The sequence below is a fragment of the Crinia signifera genome, chromosome 9, assembly GCF_055691185.1.
Source record: "Crinia signifera chromosome 9, ASM5569118v1, whole genome shotgun sequence".
NCBI lineage: Eukaryota > Metazoa > Chordata > Amphibia > Anura > Myobatrachidae > Crinia > Crinia signifera.
Genome location: NC_139225.1, coordinates 147138352 through 147152777, shown reverse-complemented (window position 1 = coordinate 147152777; position 14426 = coordinate 147138352). Strand labels below are relative to the sequence as shown.

At 51.8% G+C, this 14426-nt stretch overlaps 1 protein-coding gene across 4 annotated transcripts in view; it reads left to right on the top strand.

Annotated features, from left to right (window-relative positions):
* PBX2 (PBX homeobox 2) overlaps window positions 1-11635 on the top strand; it is a 33208-nt gene extending 21573 nt beyond the window's left edge. The window contains exons 3-9 of one of the 4 annotated variants that reach the window (XM_083160142.1): window positions 3146-3390; window positions 4201-4391; window positions 5469-5604; window positions 5752-5905; window positions 7517-7576; window positions 7903-7930; window positions 10520-11635. In XM_083160142.1, the coding sequence (XP_083016268.1) occupies window positions 3146-3390; window positions 4201-4391; window positions 5469-5604; window positions 5752-5905; window positions 7517-7576; window positions 7903-7930; window positions 10520-10631 (926 nt within the window). In that variant the 3' untranslated portion in view covers window positions 10632-11635. Of the gene's footprint in view, window positions 1-3145; window positions 3412-4200; window positions 4392-5468; window positions 5605-5751; window positions 5906-7516; window positions 7606-7846; window positions 7931-10519 lie in introns of all 4 variants that reach the window. The other 3 variants (XM_083160139.1, XM_083160140.1, XM_083160141.1) reach the window with 3 other exon arrangements.
* The last annotated feature ends 2791 nt before the right edge of the window (window positions 11636-14426 follow it).

Here is a 14426-nt window from a genome sequence, read left to right as displayed (position 1 = left end):
TCCCTACCGTGCCACTCTCTGCCCCTTTCTCTGTTGTCCCTACCATGCCGCTCACTTTACCCCCTGGTGCCCCTCTCCCCTTTCTCTGTTGTTCCTACCATACCGCTCCCTTTACCCCCTGGTGCCTCTCTCACCTTTCTCTGTTGTCCCTACCATGCCTCTCTGTACCCTCTGGTGCCTCTCCCCCCATTCTCTGTTGTCCCTACCATGCCACACTCTGTACCCCCTGGTGCCTCAGTACCCCCTTTCTCTGTTGTCCCTACCATGCCACTCTCTGTACCCCCTGGTGCCTCTCCCCCTGTCCCTGTTGTCCCTACCATGCCTCTCTCTGTACCCTCTGGTGCTTCCGCCACTTTCTCTGTTGTCCCTACCATGCCGCTCTCTGTACCCTCTGGTGCCTCTCACCTTTCTCTATTGTCCCTATCATGCCGCTTGCTGTACCACCTGGTACCTCTCCCCCCTTTCTCTGTTGTCCCTACCGTGCCGCTCCCTGTACCCTCTGGTACCTCTCTCACTTTTCTCTGTTGTCCCTACCATGCCTCTCCCACCTTTCTCTGTTGTCCCTACCGTGCCGCTCCCTGTACCCAATGGTGCGCCTCTCACCTTTCTCTGTTGTCCCTACTGCGCTGCTCTCTGTACCCCCTGGTGCCTCTCCGCCCCTTTCTCTCTTCCAGTTTTGGGATTTAACTCACTGGGGGAGTATCAGTATCCATTTAAAGAAGATAAGGTAGAGCGAGATTAAGGGGTCTATTTACTAATGGTTCCTTGGAGAGGGATAAAATACCAGCCAATCAGCTCCTGTCACATCACAGGCTGTGTTTGAAAAATTACAAGAGCCGATTGGCTGGTACTTTATCACTTTATCGCTTTCCACTGCTTGACAAAGAACCAACCCGCTCACTCCTTACTGCCACATGAAAAATGACAGGAATATTATCTGGGGGGGAAATGTGCTAAGATTTGAAAAGTAATAATCCACCAATCTACCCCCAACTGTCATTTTTGTAAACCAAGCCTGTAACGTGACAGATAAGCTGGTTGGCTGGTACTTTATCTCTCTTAATTTTATCACTTTTCAAGCTTAGTGCCTCTGGCCCCATGTTTTGTGAAATCTCATTTTCTACCTCTCTCCAAGGTTTGATACATAGGGTGAAATTTACTAACATGCAGGTTTTTAGAAGTGAGATGTTTCCCATAGCAACCAAACCGATTCGTCTTCGCATGTACTTAACACAATCTTGAGGATAATTTCTAGAGTCAAATAGGTTGCTAGGGGCAACATCGCTCGCAAACTATCTTTACACTTTCCCTTTTTATAATAAATATATATATATATATATATATATATATATATATATATATATATATATATATATATATATATATATTGTGTGCACTACACTACTAATTACATGCAAGTATCCATATATGTCCCAGATCTTTCACACATCATGTTCCTCTACCGATGATCGCATCTGCCCCCTTTCCCATATACTAGTTCCCCCCGTTTCTCCCAATTTTCTTTCGCCCATCTTGCAACCCTCCCCTCCCTGGTTGCTATGGTAGCCATGTTTCCTCTGCTGTTGCTGTGGCGGGAGAAAAGGTCGTCGCTAGGTCGTCTCCATAGCGACGGTGGCTGGGAGCCTCTGCTTGTCTGAGTGCGGGGATTGGCTGAGAGGGGGGAAGGGCTGAACAGACAGGAAACGGTGGATCTAATGAGTGTGTATGTTAAGGATAATGGGTGAAACCTATCAGGATAATGCAGAGATTATCACAGGGATAATGTCAGAAATCGCAGCTCTCCAGGGCGAGCCGCTTTGGAATTCCATTCACACCAACACATAATGGCTGTAAATGCTTAGAAGTAAACCTTTGGCTTTCCTCCCTGCAGACCTGAGACTTGTTGTCGGCGCTGAGTAGGGATGCCAATCCCGGGGCATTTTTTCAATCCCGGATTTCGGGATTGAAAAATGCTCAATCCCGGGATTCTCGGGATCCCGGGATTGGCATCCCTAAAAGAAAAACATGCCCTGTCCACCCGTTTAATCGACATGGCAGGGGGGGGGGGGGTGGACATGGGCGGGCGGGCGATCATCGACATGGGGGGTGGGCGGGCGGGCATCGACATGGGGGGTGGGCGGTTATCGACATGGGCGGGCGGACAGAGCAGCGCTGCGGGGGGTGCCTGCTGCAGCCCCACAGATTACCTTACATAGGCGGGCTGGAGTGGGGCACATAGCGCTGCGGACGGTGAAGCTTGCAGGAGGGGAGGTCAGTGCGGCCGGAAGCAGTCACCTGTGATAGGCTGCTGTGGCCTGCGCAGCGTGACAGTCAGAGGTCACGCTGCGCAGGCCGCACGCCGGGGTCGGGAACAGCCGGGGAGCTTCTGAGCGGGTGCTCAGAAGCCGCTCGGCATTAGACTGCGCGTGCGCAGTCTAATCCCGAAATCCCGGGATTGGATACTCCAATCCCGGGATTGAAATCCCGGACATTTTGGGGCCAAATCCCGGGATCCCGCCGATCCCGATCCCGGGATTGGCCACCCTAGCGCTGAGTGTGTGGTGTGCACAGGGGCTTCCTCAGAAGCGTGCATGGAAAACCATATGCTATGAGAACACACAGGCCGTATATCCCCATATATGCGGCATTATCTGCAGCCAAACCACCTAGGTACATTGGTTGTAAACCCTAGACCCACATTAGTCGCTTACTAAGTGTGCAATGATCTTTGTAAGGTATGGTAAGGTGCGGGAAATGGCCGGTCCAGTACCTGCAACCGTGGTTCAATGCTCAGAAAACATTTGCTGTTTTGGGATGGTCAACCCCCAATTAATATGCATATAAATTGGCTATACCCCCATCATGGTGAGGCCACCCCATTCCCCCCTCCCCCATCAAGGTGAGCCCCCCCCCCCCGGAATCCTGGTGAGGCCACACCCACTTAGCAGGAACGTGTACATACAGGCCTAACTAACATTACAATGTTGAGCAGTATGACCCGCACGTGTTTCTTCGCATTTACTAATAATGCTGTTTTTTCCATCACGTGTAACAACTGACAATACACCCACTTTCTTCTGTTAAATACCCTTAAACAGCATCTTTTGAAATGCACCCATTTGATGATCGTTCTCATCTTCCCCAGGTCTGAGTATCCGGAACAATCAGGAAGAGGAGCCCGTTGATCCGCAGTTGATGCGTTTGGACAATATGCTGTTGGCGGAGGGCGTAGCGGGACCAGAGAAAGGAGGAGGCTCTGCAGCAGCCGCCGCAGCAGCCGCAGCCTCCGGAGGGGTCTCTCCGGATAACTCTATAGAACACTCGGATTACAGGAACAAACTGTCCCAGATCAGGCAGATTTACCATGCCGAGCTGGAGAAGTATGAGCAGGTGAGGGGGAAGAAGAGTGAGGTAGGAGGTGGTGAATTTATATTCCGCACTAGACGGCGAAACATATGTGGACACCTGAACGTTTACTTATGTGTGCTCAGATCACATCTCCAAAACCATAGGACGTAATGTGGCTCCCACTAGATATTGGTGATTCACGTCCATTTAGCCACCAGATTGCTAATGAGATTGGGTGCCAGGTAAGGGCTCAGCAGGGCACATCCTATACCTAATTAACGGTCTTGTTCCATAGAAAAATATTAGTGCTGTAATTGGTTGCTTTGTTATGTGGCAAAATGTCTTCCTGCCATTTACGTTGACTCACCAATGTGCTCTGGAATATGTGACAGTTGGTTATCTCTGCCTGCGCACCTGCTGGCTGACTTGAAACATGTGACCTGCTGGGTGGTCTGGGAACTGTGACCGTTATCTGCAGCTACCGGCTAAGCAGGGAATTTTTTAAATTGGACTCTTAAAAAGGTAAACTGTTCTGGCCAGCAAACCTTTTTTCTCCGGTTGAAATGGGCACAACAGCCGGTTACTACAGAATGCATTAGTGAGTATTGCAACCGTGGGTACAGCAATTTGCCAATCGGATTAGTTGGAAAGGTGGCATCATATGACTGTGCCATGTCCAAAGTCTTTGATTTTATGCATTTTCTGGCAATGGGTTTGGCTAAAATGGCCAAACACCCCAATTACAAGGGACGTCCACATAACTTTGGCCATGTAGTGTTACCCCAATTAGTCTACGTTCTTTAGACTATATTTCCAACGCTCTGTTTTCTTTCTTTCCCCTTCTTATCTCAGGCGTGTAATGAATTCACAACACACGTCATGAATCTGTTGAGGGAACAGAGCCGTACCCGACCCATCTCCCCCAAAGAGATTGAGAGGATGGTTGGGATCATCCACCGAAAGTTCAGTTCAATCCAAATGCAGCTGAAGCAGAGCACGTGCGAAGCGGTCATGATCCTGCGCTCGCGGTTCCTGGACGCGCGGTAAGTGGAGTGTGCTAGATCCTGGACACTTAGTCATATGTTAGTTAGTAGGAATCTTAATGGCTTTAAGAAGAATGTTTGACCTCCCTCCATATATCTATATATTAATGGCAGAAGGACCACTGGCAGAGTGGTGGAACTTCCTTTCCCCGCCTCTTCCCTCCCCCACTCTGTGTCACAGCCAGGGTTGGTGCTAGGGTGTTCGGTGCCACCCTGTAAGATTTAAATTTATGGCCTATCCCACACACCCATGAAAAGAATAATGTGGGCCCCATAATACCACCCCTAATTCAAATTATGCTGAACAGCGTGCAACAACCTACAGGTAACACTCCCCAAACAACGGTGTGCGCCGAAAATTTCCCCATTCTCTACATCACGCCACATGTCCTTGTCCCCCACATCACGCTGTACCTCACAGTCCCCCATGTCAGGCCACACATCCCCATCTCTGTACATTATACCACCTGCTTTACCAGGCCACACAGTCCAGGTGACACCGCTCCGCCGAAAGGTCCGCCTGATGCACGCCACCCATCCCCCGCTGCCCCCCCCCTCCCCCATTCCTATGCCCCAGCCTGCAACACTAGGTAAACGAGACTGCCAGACAGAGAGGTGGGAAACCCAGCTGTCTCAGAGCACATCGTCCATCCGTCCTCAGGCGGCGCGGCTATTTGAAATGACGCTCCGGCAGCCAATCAGGCAGCAGTGGCTCCTGATTGGCTGCCGGGCTGCGAGCTACGATTGGCTGGTGGGTCATTTGAAATAGCGGCACTGCCCGTGGACGAATGAATGACATGCTGTGAGACAGCCGTGTTTTTCCACCACTCTGCCCGGCAGTCTCGTTTAGCGATGCAGGCAGAGGGGGCAAGGTGAGTGGATGGAGGCGGAACTGTTCCGCCTCCAAAATGGAACTGACTGAACGCAGTTCCGCCCCGCTCCAGCTCACTTTAACCCCTGCCCCTGTGACCATAATTCTGAGCCACCCACTATTCGGGGTTCCACCACACAAATATTTGCCCGGTTGGAACCGGGGCACTTGAGCTTAGAGTATGTCATTACCTGTTCTTTTCTTAGGCGGAAGAGGAGAAACTTCAGCAAGCAAGCCACGGAAGTCCTGAATGAGTACTTCTACTCACACCTAAGCAACCCCTACCCTAGCGAAGAGGCAAAAGAGGAGCTGGCAAAGAAGTGTGGCATAACCGTGTCGCAGGTAAAGTGTTATTACATAGGACAACTGCTGTGCGTGTTGCATCGCTGTGCTGATAAAGGGCCTTTACTGTGGTCATTATAGAATACATGTAGTGGTGTCTATGTCGATATAAATGTGTGCGTTCTATGCCCCATTTCCTTCGCACAGGTGTCAAATTGGTTTGGGAATAAAAGAATTCGGTACAAGAAAAACATTGGAAAATTCCAAGAGGAAGCCAACATCTATGCGGTGAAGACGGCCGTTACTGTGACGCAGGGTGGACATAGTGGAGCCAATTCTCCAACAACCCCAACTTCGGCAGGTAGGTCGCCTTCCACGCTTTGGGGCAGGAAGGGAAGGCTACTCCATGGAAACCAGCTCTAGAGCTACCACTTACCGCTCTTTATGTAAAGTCACCCTGCACCTGGGCAGCTAGGTAACTTACCCATAACTGTAGGCTGTGGTCCCATCTAACTACTGTTCTTTGTTCCTTCTCTGTTCTCTTCTCTCATTCTGCCATTTACATCCAAAAACTCCTCCCTTCCCCCTTGCTGTGTGCTTCTTCTCCAACCGTTCCTTTGACATATTTGCAACTGTAATTCTCACAAACCCCTCCAACGGTCTGACTTCCAAACATAACACAATCCTCACCAAAATCCATGTTCTTCTGTGATCCTCTAAAACTTACACTGAACTGCTTTACTTCTTCAACCCACTCACCCGTAAACACCAACAATTTATCCTCCTGCGACCCTCTGAACCTCGATCACCACCATTTTATTTCCTGTGACCCTCTGAACCCCACATGATAACACTTTATGACCCTCTGAACCTCAAACATCGCCGCTTTACCTCCTGTGACCCTCTGAAACCCACATGATACCGCTTTACCTCCTGTGAACCTTTGAACCGTTTACTCTGCCATTTTGCCTCCCTTGACCAAATGAATCATGCATACCATTGCTTTACCTCCCGTGACCCTCTAAACTTCACACTACACCCCTTTATTACGAACCGTACATTCCTTCACTTTACCTCCTGTGACACTCTGACCCTTACACTCCACGGTGATATTCCATGTGACACTGACCCTTAAACTCCACCGCTGTACCCACCACTGTACCTCCTGCGACGCTCTGACCCTTACACTCTACCTCCTATGACACTCTGACCCTTACACTCTACCACTTTACCTCCTATGACACTCTGATCCTTACACTCCACCGCTTTACCTCCTATGACACTCTGACCCTTACACTCCACCGCTTTACCTCCTATGACACTCTGACCCTTACACTCCACCGCTTTACCTCCTTTGACACTCTGACCCTTACACTCCACCGCTTTACCTCCTATGACACTCTGACCCTTACACACCACCGCTTTACCTCCTATGACACTCTGACCCTTACACTCTACCGCTTTACCTCCTATGACACTCTGATCCTTACACTCTACCGCTTTACATCCTATGACACTCTGATCCTTACACTCTACCGCTTTACATCCTATGACACTGACCCTTACACTCCACTGCTTTACGCTTTACCTCCTATGACACTCTGACCCTTACACTCCACCGCTTTACCTCCTATGACACTCTGAACCTTACACTCTACTGCTGTACCCACCACTGTACCTCCTATGACACTCTGACCCTTACACCACTGCTTAATCTCGTGTGACAATCTGCCCCTTATACCGTTTTACCACCTGTACTCCCTATGACACTTTGACCCGTACCGTGTACCTCCTGGGACACTGACCCTTACACCACTGCGATATCCCCTTTTACCCTCTGAACCTTGCGCTCCACTGCCTTAAAACTTCTTTTGACATCCACCTCTTTGCCTTTTGCAACCCTTGACCTTGAGCTCCACCACTTTGCTTCCTCAAACCTCTATTTTTCTCCTCTATCTTCTTGTTCTCTCAGGTTCTGGTGGCTCATTCAACTTGTCTGGATCTAATGACATGTTCATGGCGATGCAGGGCTTAAACGGGGATTCTTATCCCCCCTCACAGGTCAGTTTTAGGTCCCTTCCAGTGCTCTCCTAATCTTCTGTTGTGCTTTACTTGCTCTATACCTTCTCCGCTCCATTTCATCTATTGTGTATGGGATTCCCTCTCCTGTTTGAGTGTTGTCCAGGTGTTCTTTCTTCATCAGTCCTTCTATTTGACCTCCTTCACGTTTTATATTTTCCTTTTCTTCCTCCATTTTTCTTTCTGCTTAGTTACTTATCCTATGATGTTTGTTTTCTCCAAGGTGGAGTCCCTGCGTCACACAATGGGTCCTGGTTACAGTGACACATTAGCAGCAAGTCAGATGTACAGCCCTCGAGAGATCCGGGTAAAATAAAATCAAGGGTTTAAAATGTTGTAGTTAATCTATAATATACCGTGTTTGTGGTTGAGGTGTTACATCTAGAACAATTAGAAAATGGGTCATGTGGGGAAGGGAGTAGGAAACCAAGGAGAAGGTGAAAACTCATCTGTAATGTACCTCACTCCAACCTACCCAGCCTCTACTCACATTGAGTCCACGCCAACCTCCACTAACAACTTTCCATCCCGCCTTATTTATACTTTCTCTGACAGCTCTTGACGCTCCAGTCGGCCCTGCCCCACCTCGCCTCCGGCCCAGACCCGCCTCACCTCCAGCCGGCCCTGCCCCGTCCTGCCTCCAGCCGGCCCTGCCTTGTCCCGTTCCGCCTCCAGCCGGCCCTGCCCCGTCCCGCCTCCAGCCGGCCCTGCCCCGCCTCGCCTCCAGCCGGCCCTGCCCCGCCTCGCCTCCAGCCGGCCCTGCCCCGCCTCGCCTCCAGCCGGCCCTGCCCCGCCTCGCCTCCAGCCGGCCCTGCCCCGCCTCGCCTCCAGCCGGCCCTGCCCCGCCTCGCCTCCAGCCGGCCCTGCCCCGCCTCGCCTCCAGCCGGCCCTGCCCCGCCTCGCCTCCAGCCGGCCCTGCCCCGCCTCGCCTCCAGCCGGCCCTGCCCCGCCTCGCCTCCAGCCGGCCCTGCCCCGCCTCGCCTCCAGCCGGCCCTGCCCCGCCTCGCCTCCAGCCGGCCCTGCCCCGCCTCGCCTCCAGCCGGCCCTGCCCCGCCTCGCCTCCAGCCGGCCCTGCCCCGCCTCGCCTCCAGCCGGCCCTGCCCCGCCTCGCCTCCAGCCGGCCTCGCCTCCAGCCGGCCCCGCCTCGCCTCCAGCCGGCCCTGCCCCGCCTCCATCCGGCCCTGCCCCGCCTCGCCTCCAGCCGGCCCTGCCCCGCCTCGCCTCCAGCCGGCCCTGCCTCGCCTCCAGCCGGCCCTGCCCCGCCTCCAGCCGGCCCTGCCCCGCCTCGCCTCCAGCCGGCCCTGCCCCGCCTCGCCTCCAGCCGGCCCTGCCCCGCCTCGCCTCCAGCCGGCCCCGCCTCGCCTCCAGCCGGCCCCGCCTCGCCTCCAGCCGGCCCCGCCTCGCCTCCAGCCGGCCCCGCCTCGCCTCCAGCCGGCCCCGCCTCGCCTCCAGCCGGCCCTGCCCCGTCCCGCCTCGCCTCCAGCCGGCCCTGCCCTGCCCCGTCCCGCCTCCAGCCGGCCCTGCCCCGTCCCGCCTCCAGCCGGCCCTGCCCCGTCCCGCCTCCAGCCGGCCCTGCCCCGTCCCGCCTCGCCTCCAGCCGGCCCTGCCCCGTCCCGCCTCGCCTCCAGCCGGCCCTGCCCCGTCCCGCCTCGCCTCCAGCCGGCCCTGCCCCGTCCCGCCTCGCCTCCAGCCGGCCCTGCCCCGTCCCGCCTCGCCTCCAGCCGGCCCTGCCCCGTCCCGCCTCGCCTCCAGCCGGCCCTGCCCCGTCCCGCCTCGCCTCCAGCCGGCCCTGCCCCGTCCCGCCTCGCCTCCAGCCGGCCCTGCCCCGTCTCGCCTCCAGCCGGCCCTGCCCCGTCCCGCCTCGCCTCCAGCCGGCCCTGCCCCGTCCCGCCTCGCCTCCAGCCGGCCCTGCCCCGTCCCGCCTCGCCTCCAGCCGGCCCTGCCCCGCCTCGCCTCCAGCCGGCCTCGCCCCATCCCGCCTCGCCTCCAGCCGGCCCTGCCCCGTCTCGCCTCCAGCCGGCCCTGCCCCGTCTCGCCTCCAGCCGGCCCTGCCCCGTCCCGCCTCCAGCCGGCCCTGCCCCGTCCCGCCTCCAGCCGGCCCTGCCCCGTCCCGCCTCCAGCCGGCCCTGCCCCGTCCCGCCTCGCCTCCAGCCGGCCCTGCCCCGTCCCGCCTCGCCTCCAGCCGGCCCTGCCCCGTCCCGCCTCGCCTCCAGCCGGCCCTGCCCCGTCCCGCCTCCAGCCAACCCTGCCTCGCCTCCAGCCGGCCCCGTCCCGCCTCGCCTCCAGCCGGCCCTGCCCCGTCCCGCCTCACCTCCAGCCGGCCCTGCCCCGTCCCGCCTCCAGCCGGCCCTGCCCCGTCCCGCCTCGCCTCTAGCCGGCCCCGCCCCGGGTTGATTTCCACCACGGCCCTAGAAACCCAGTACTTGCATGGGTTTCCTATGGTACCCCAGTTTCCTCCCACACTCCGACAAAAAAAAGTATCCCTATTGTGTAAGTGTGTGCTGTACATGGGAAGACTAGATGGGCCAAGTTGCTCTTATCTGTCATCATCTTCTATGTATCCCTGACCAGCCCCAAACCAGCTCTCCTTCATACCGCCTGAATAATACCCATTTCATCCCACCTTGCCTCATCCAACCAACCCCATCCCATATAGTCCACTTTACATACTTATTCCTTCCCAACTCACTCCACATCATTCCTGAGATTAATTTCTTGTTCAGTAGCCATATTGACCAAATTTTGAAAATAGTAGGTCCTCCACATTGGACCCAGGTGATCTGTGACACCACAGGTCATTTCCTAGTCTTGTTTCATTGGAGATAAGAAAGGGTAAAACAATACAGCTTATATAAGTGTCCTGCTTCTCGTCTAATGATCTGTCCTTGTTTTCCAGGCTAATGGAGGGTGGCAAGAAGCCGTCACCCCCTCCTCTGTCACTTCCCCAACAGAAGGACCAGGCAGTGTACACTCTGACACCTCTAACTGAGCACTCTCCTCCTCTCTGAGCTTCTCCCCTATCACCCCTCTGGAAAACAAAGGGGTTTCTGTGGAATGAACTCCGTAACCTGGTTCTGAATGGGACAGAGCGTGTGAGATCTCTCTGCTCTTACATTCGCCTCTCCTTGCCGCTCTTTCCAACATGGCCCTCCCTTGTATAATGCTTCCGTAAAAAGAAGGCTTACGAAAAACCGCGTGAGGTTCTAAGCCTGGAGTGCTGACACTGGAAATAACCTGGCTGGTCAAAAACCATTGTCTTGGCACAGAAACCCAAAGATTAACTACTCCTCATCCCATCCACCCTTCCAACGGAACCCATGTGAGCGGGGAACACTAAATATGGTTACACGGAAAGATGAGGATCACTTCCTGTGTCCACAAGAAGGGAGGCCTTTGACTATTATTCTGCTTACTTTCCAAACTGTTCCGGTGGAGCTAAATGAATGTATTAAATCCGCAATCATATCTTTATGGGCTGTGAAAAAAAAAACTTAAAATGGGAAAGACGGGTGGATCCAGCCCAGGAAGAGAGAACATGGAGGGGGAAAGATTGACGCTAAAAATGGAAAGACCAGAGTGGATTAAAGTTGGAAAAGGGACACCAGTTACATAAGGCGGTCAACCTAAGAGACTAAAACGGTTACGTTAAAATCGGGGGAAGTAAAAGGGGTGCGGAGAAGCAAAATGAGGAGGAGCAAAACGGATACAGGAGTAAAAAAATAAAAAAACAACACAAAAGAGCTACAAGGGGGAGATAAAAGTAAATGAGACTTTAAATCTCCTCACTCCTTCCCTCCAGAGTCTACCCAGAATCCTTTTGAGGCTCAGCCAATCAAAGAACAGCATTATTACCTCATAGCGGCTCACATAACCAATAGAGAAGACTTTTTTTTTTCTTTTTTTTTTTTTTCTGAGTTTTCTTTTTGTTCACGTGTTCGCAAGTTTGACTACCTCCGAAGGGAAAAAAAAATAAAATTATATATATATAAATATATCTCACTTCTGCACGGTGGGTGGCAGTGAGGCTCGTGAGAATTTTGTCTCCTTCTATCCCTTTCACTCTTGAAATTTTGTAGGGTTTTTTTTGGGGGGGGGGGGGGGTTATGAATATGGTTTGTTTTAGGTTTTTGCGTTTTGAGGAGGGGGGTGCAGTTTATTTTTCATTTAGCAGTTGGAGGAACAGTTACAGTATAGGAGAGGGGGAATGTGTGTGTGTGTGTGTGTGTGTGTGTGTGTGTGTGTGTGTGTGTGTGTGTGTGCGCGCGCGCGCCTGTTGGTATAAAAATGCATAAAATGTTACGCAGGCGTATAAAAGTTACCATCAAATATAAAAATACATAGGTATTGAATGCTGTAAAACTTAATGTATTATAGCATTTGGTAATGCTACTTAAAGTCAAACAGTGATTGACTAAGATGATAAATTATGTAATACGTTTAATAAAAACTCTTTTTAGTAGGATTGTTACATCAAAACACTAAAAAAAAAAAAAAATGGAGAAATCGCAAAATGTGATCTATCTGACCAATAACCAACACACTACATTCACTTTCATGTAATGAACTCTGAAATGGTGATACAGCTTTAATGATCATGTGCACCAGTTTTCCTAAATGAGCCCCACTGTTCAGAAAACATCAGATTACCAAGTAGTTTAATGAAATATTACTGTCGGACATACTGTATACTGAGTATCTATGAAATGTAACCCTTTGAATGCTAAAATCTCTGAGAGATGTACAAAATAACCACTAAAAATGCCTGCGTCTCTCACTTTTGTTATATAAATTCAAATAAATAAAATTTTGTGTAAAAAAAGATTATATTTTCATATATTATATGAATGAAAATGTTTGCTTGGCAATGGTCACAGCTATTTTGACATTGGCACTCAAAGGGTTCAAACTTAAGGTGCCCATACACGGTACAATTACTGGGTGCAATGAGATGCGCTCTCCTGTCACACATCTCATCCCACAGCTCATTGCTGTATCTCATTGCATTGCAAAACCGATGCGATCTAGTCCAAATTGTATACAATAATTGTACCGTGTATGGGCTCCTTTACAACTTGTGGAAAATAACAAATGGTGCTCCAGCCAATCAGCTCTTATCGTGTGTTTGTAAAATAAGTTAGATGGTTCTCCAGCCAATCAGCTCCTATCACATGCAACAGGTTTTAAAACTCGTTGCGGATGATATATCTGCACCATAGTCAGGAAGAAGCTGTATTTGGTAACATTCAGCTCATTATTAATGATTTATTGAATACTGGACGGTGAGAAAAATCACACATCTATTTATCCATCACGCGTTGCTTAGCAACCTAACACGGGCCTTCCTAGATGTGGGTGCAGGGTGATTGCTTGTTGGATTATCCGGTTGTAATGAGCCAGAAGAATTCATTTGCACCAACATATATTATAGTCCTGTCTCCAGGCAAGTAACCAGCTCTGGCCCGTGGCATACAGCAGAAGGCCCGGTACCCACTAGTGTAGTAGTAGAGGCATTCAACACTAGTGATGCTCATGTGGCTCATTGTAGCCTTATATGATGCATTCAGTTGTGATATACATACGGATGGCAAAAGTTGCAGGAACATTTCTGTAATGGCTAATACCTGTGGTGATGCCTGTGCGATTCGGCATAATGGTTACCAGTATCTTATTAGTGTATGAAGGCTAATACAATGGGTCCATCTGACACCGGGTGTATGGGTCCAACCCGACACCGGGTCTATGGGTCCAACCCGACACCGGGTCTATGGGTCCAACCCGACACCGGGTCTATGGGTCCAACCCGACACCGGGTCTATGGGTCCAACCCGACACCGGGTCTATGGGTCCAACCCGACACCGGGTCTATGGGTCCAACCCGACACCGGGTCTATGGGTCCAACCCGACACCGGGTCTATGGGTCCAACCCGACACCGGGTCTATGGGTCCAACCCGACACCGGGTCTATGGGTCCAACCCGACACCGGGTCTATGGGTCCAACCCGACACCGGGTCTATGGGACCATCCGACACCGGGTCTATGGGTTCGAAGACCGATTCAGTCACATGCCGAAGAGAGGATTTTATTTAGCAGTAGGGCAATGGGAGTATATTGGTATGTATGTGTGTGTGTATAATATACATGTATGTGCGGCTGATTATTTTGCGTGTACGTGCGGCTGATTATTTTGCGTGTACGTGCGGCCCCCTCTCCCCTGTAATACCGCCTCAGTCCTGCTTTCGGGGAAATAGGGAGTGATCTGTAGAGAAGACTATTTGTTACCTGTATTATCATTATTTCTTTGTGATCCCTATTTTTGTTGGGGTTGGTATGTTTGATTTCTTTAAACTTTTCGTTATTTTATTTTGGAAGGGGGGGGGGAGGGGTTTTCGAATCAGGTTTTATTAATTTTTTTTTCTTTCACATTTATTAAAAGGAATCACTAAAAACAAAAACAAAAAATAACGATATCTACGTTGCCTCTTTTTTAACTACTGGGACCCTGAGCATCTGCTTCTACACCCCCCCTCTCCCTCCACCCCTTAAACCCGTTTTCAGCCTATTTTGCAAACTTCCTTCCCAGCTCCTGTATTCTGTCTCCAATCTCTGTGTTTATCCCTTTGCTCGCACCCCCCTCCTCACTGTGTCTTCTAATGATTTTAGAAATTGCCTCCCTGGTTTCCATGGTAACTGTCACTGTCTTTAGTTTCCTTTGTATAAGAGTACCCCCTCCCCCTCCCTTTCCATTAACCCCATCCGCACTGCAGATACAGCATATGTGACTATGGCCTGCGTCTGTGAGTG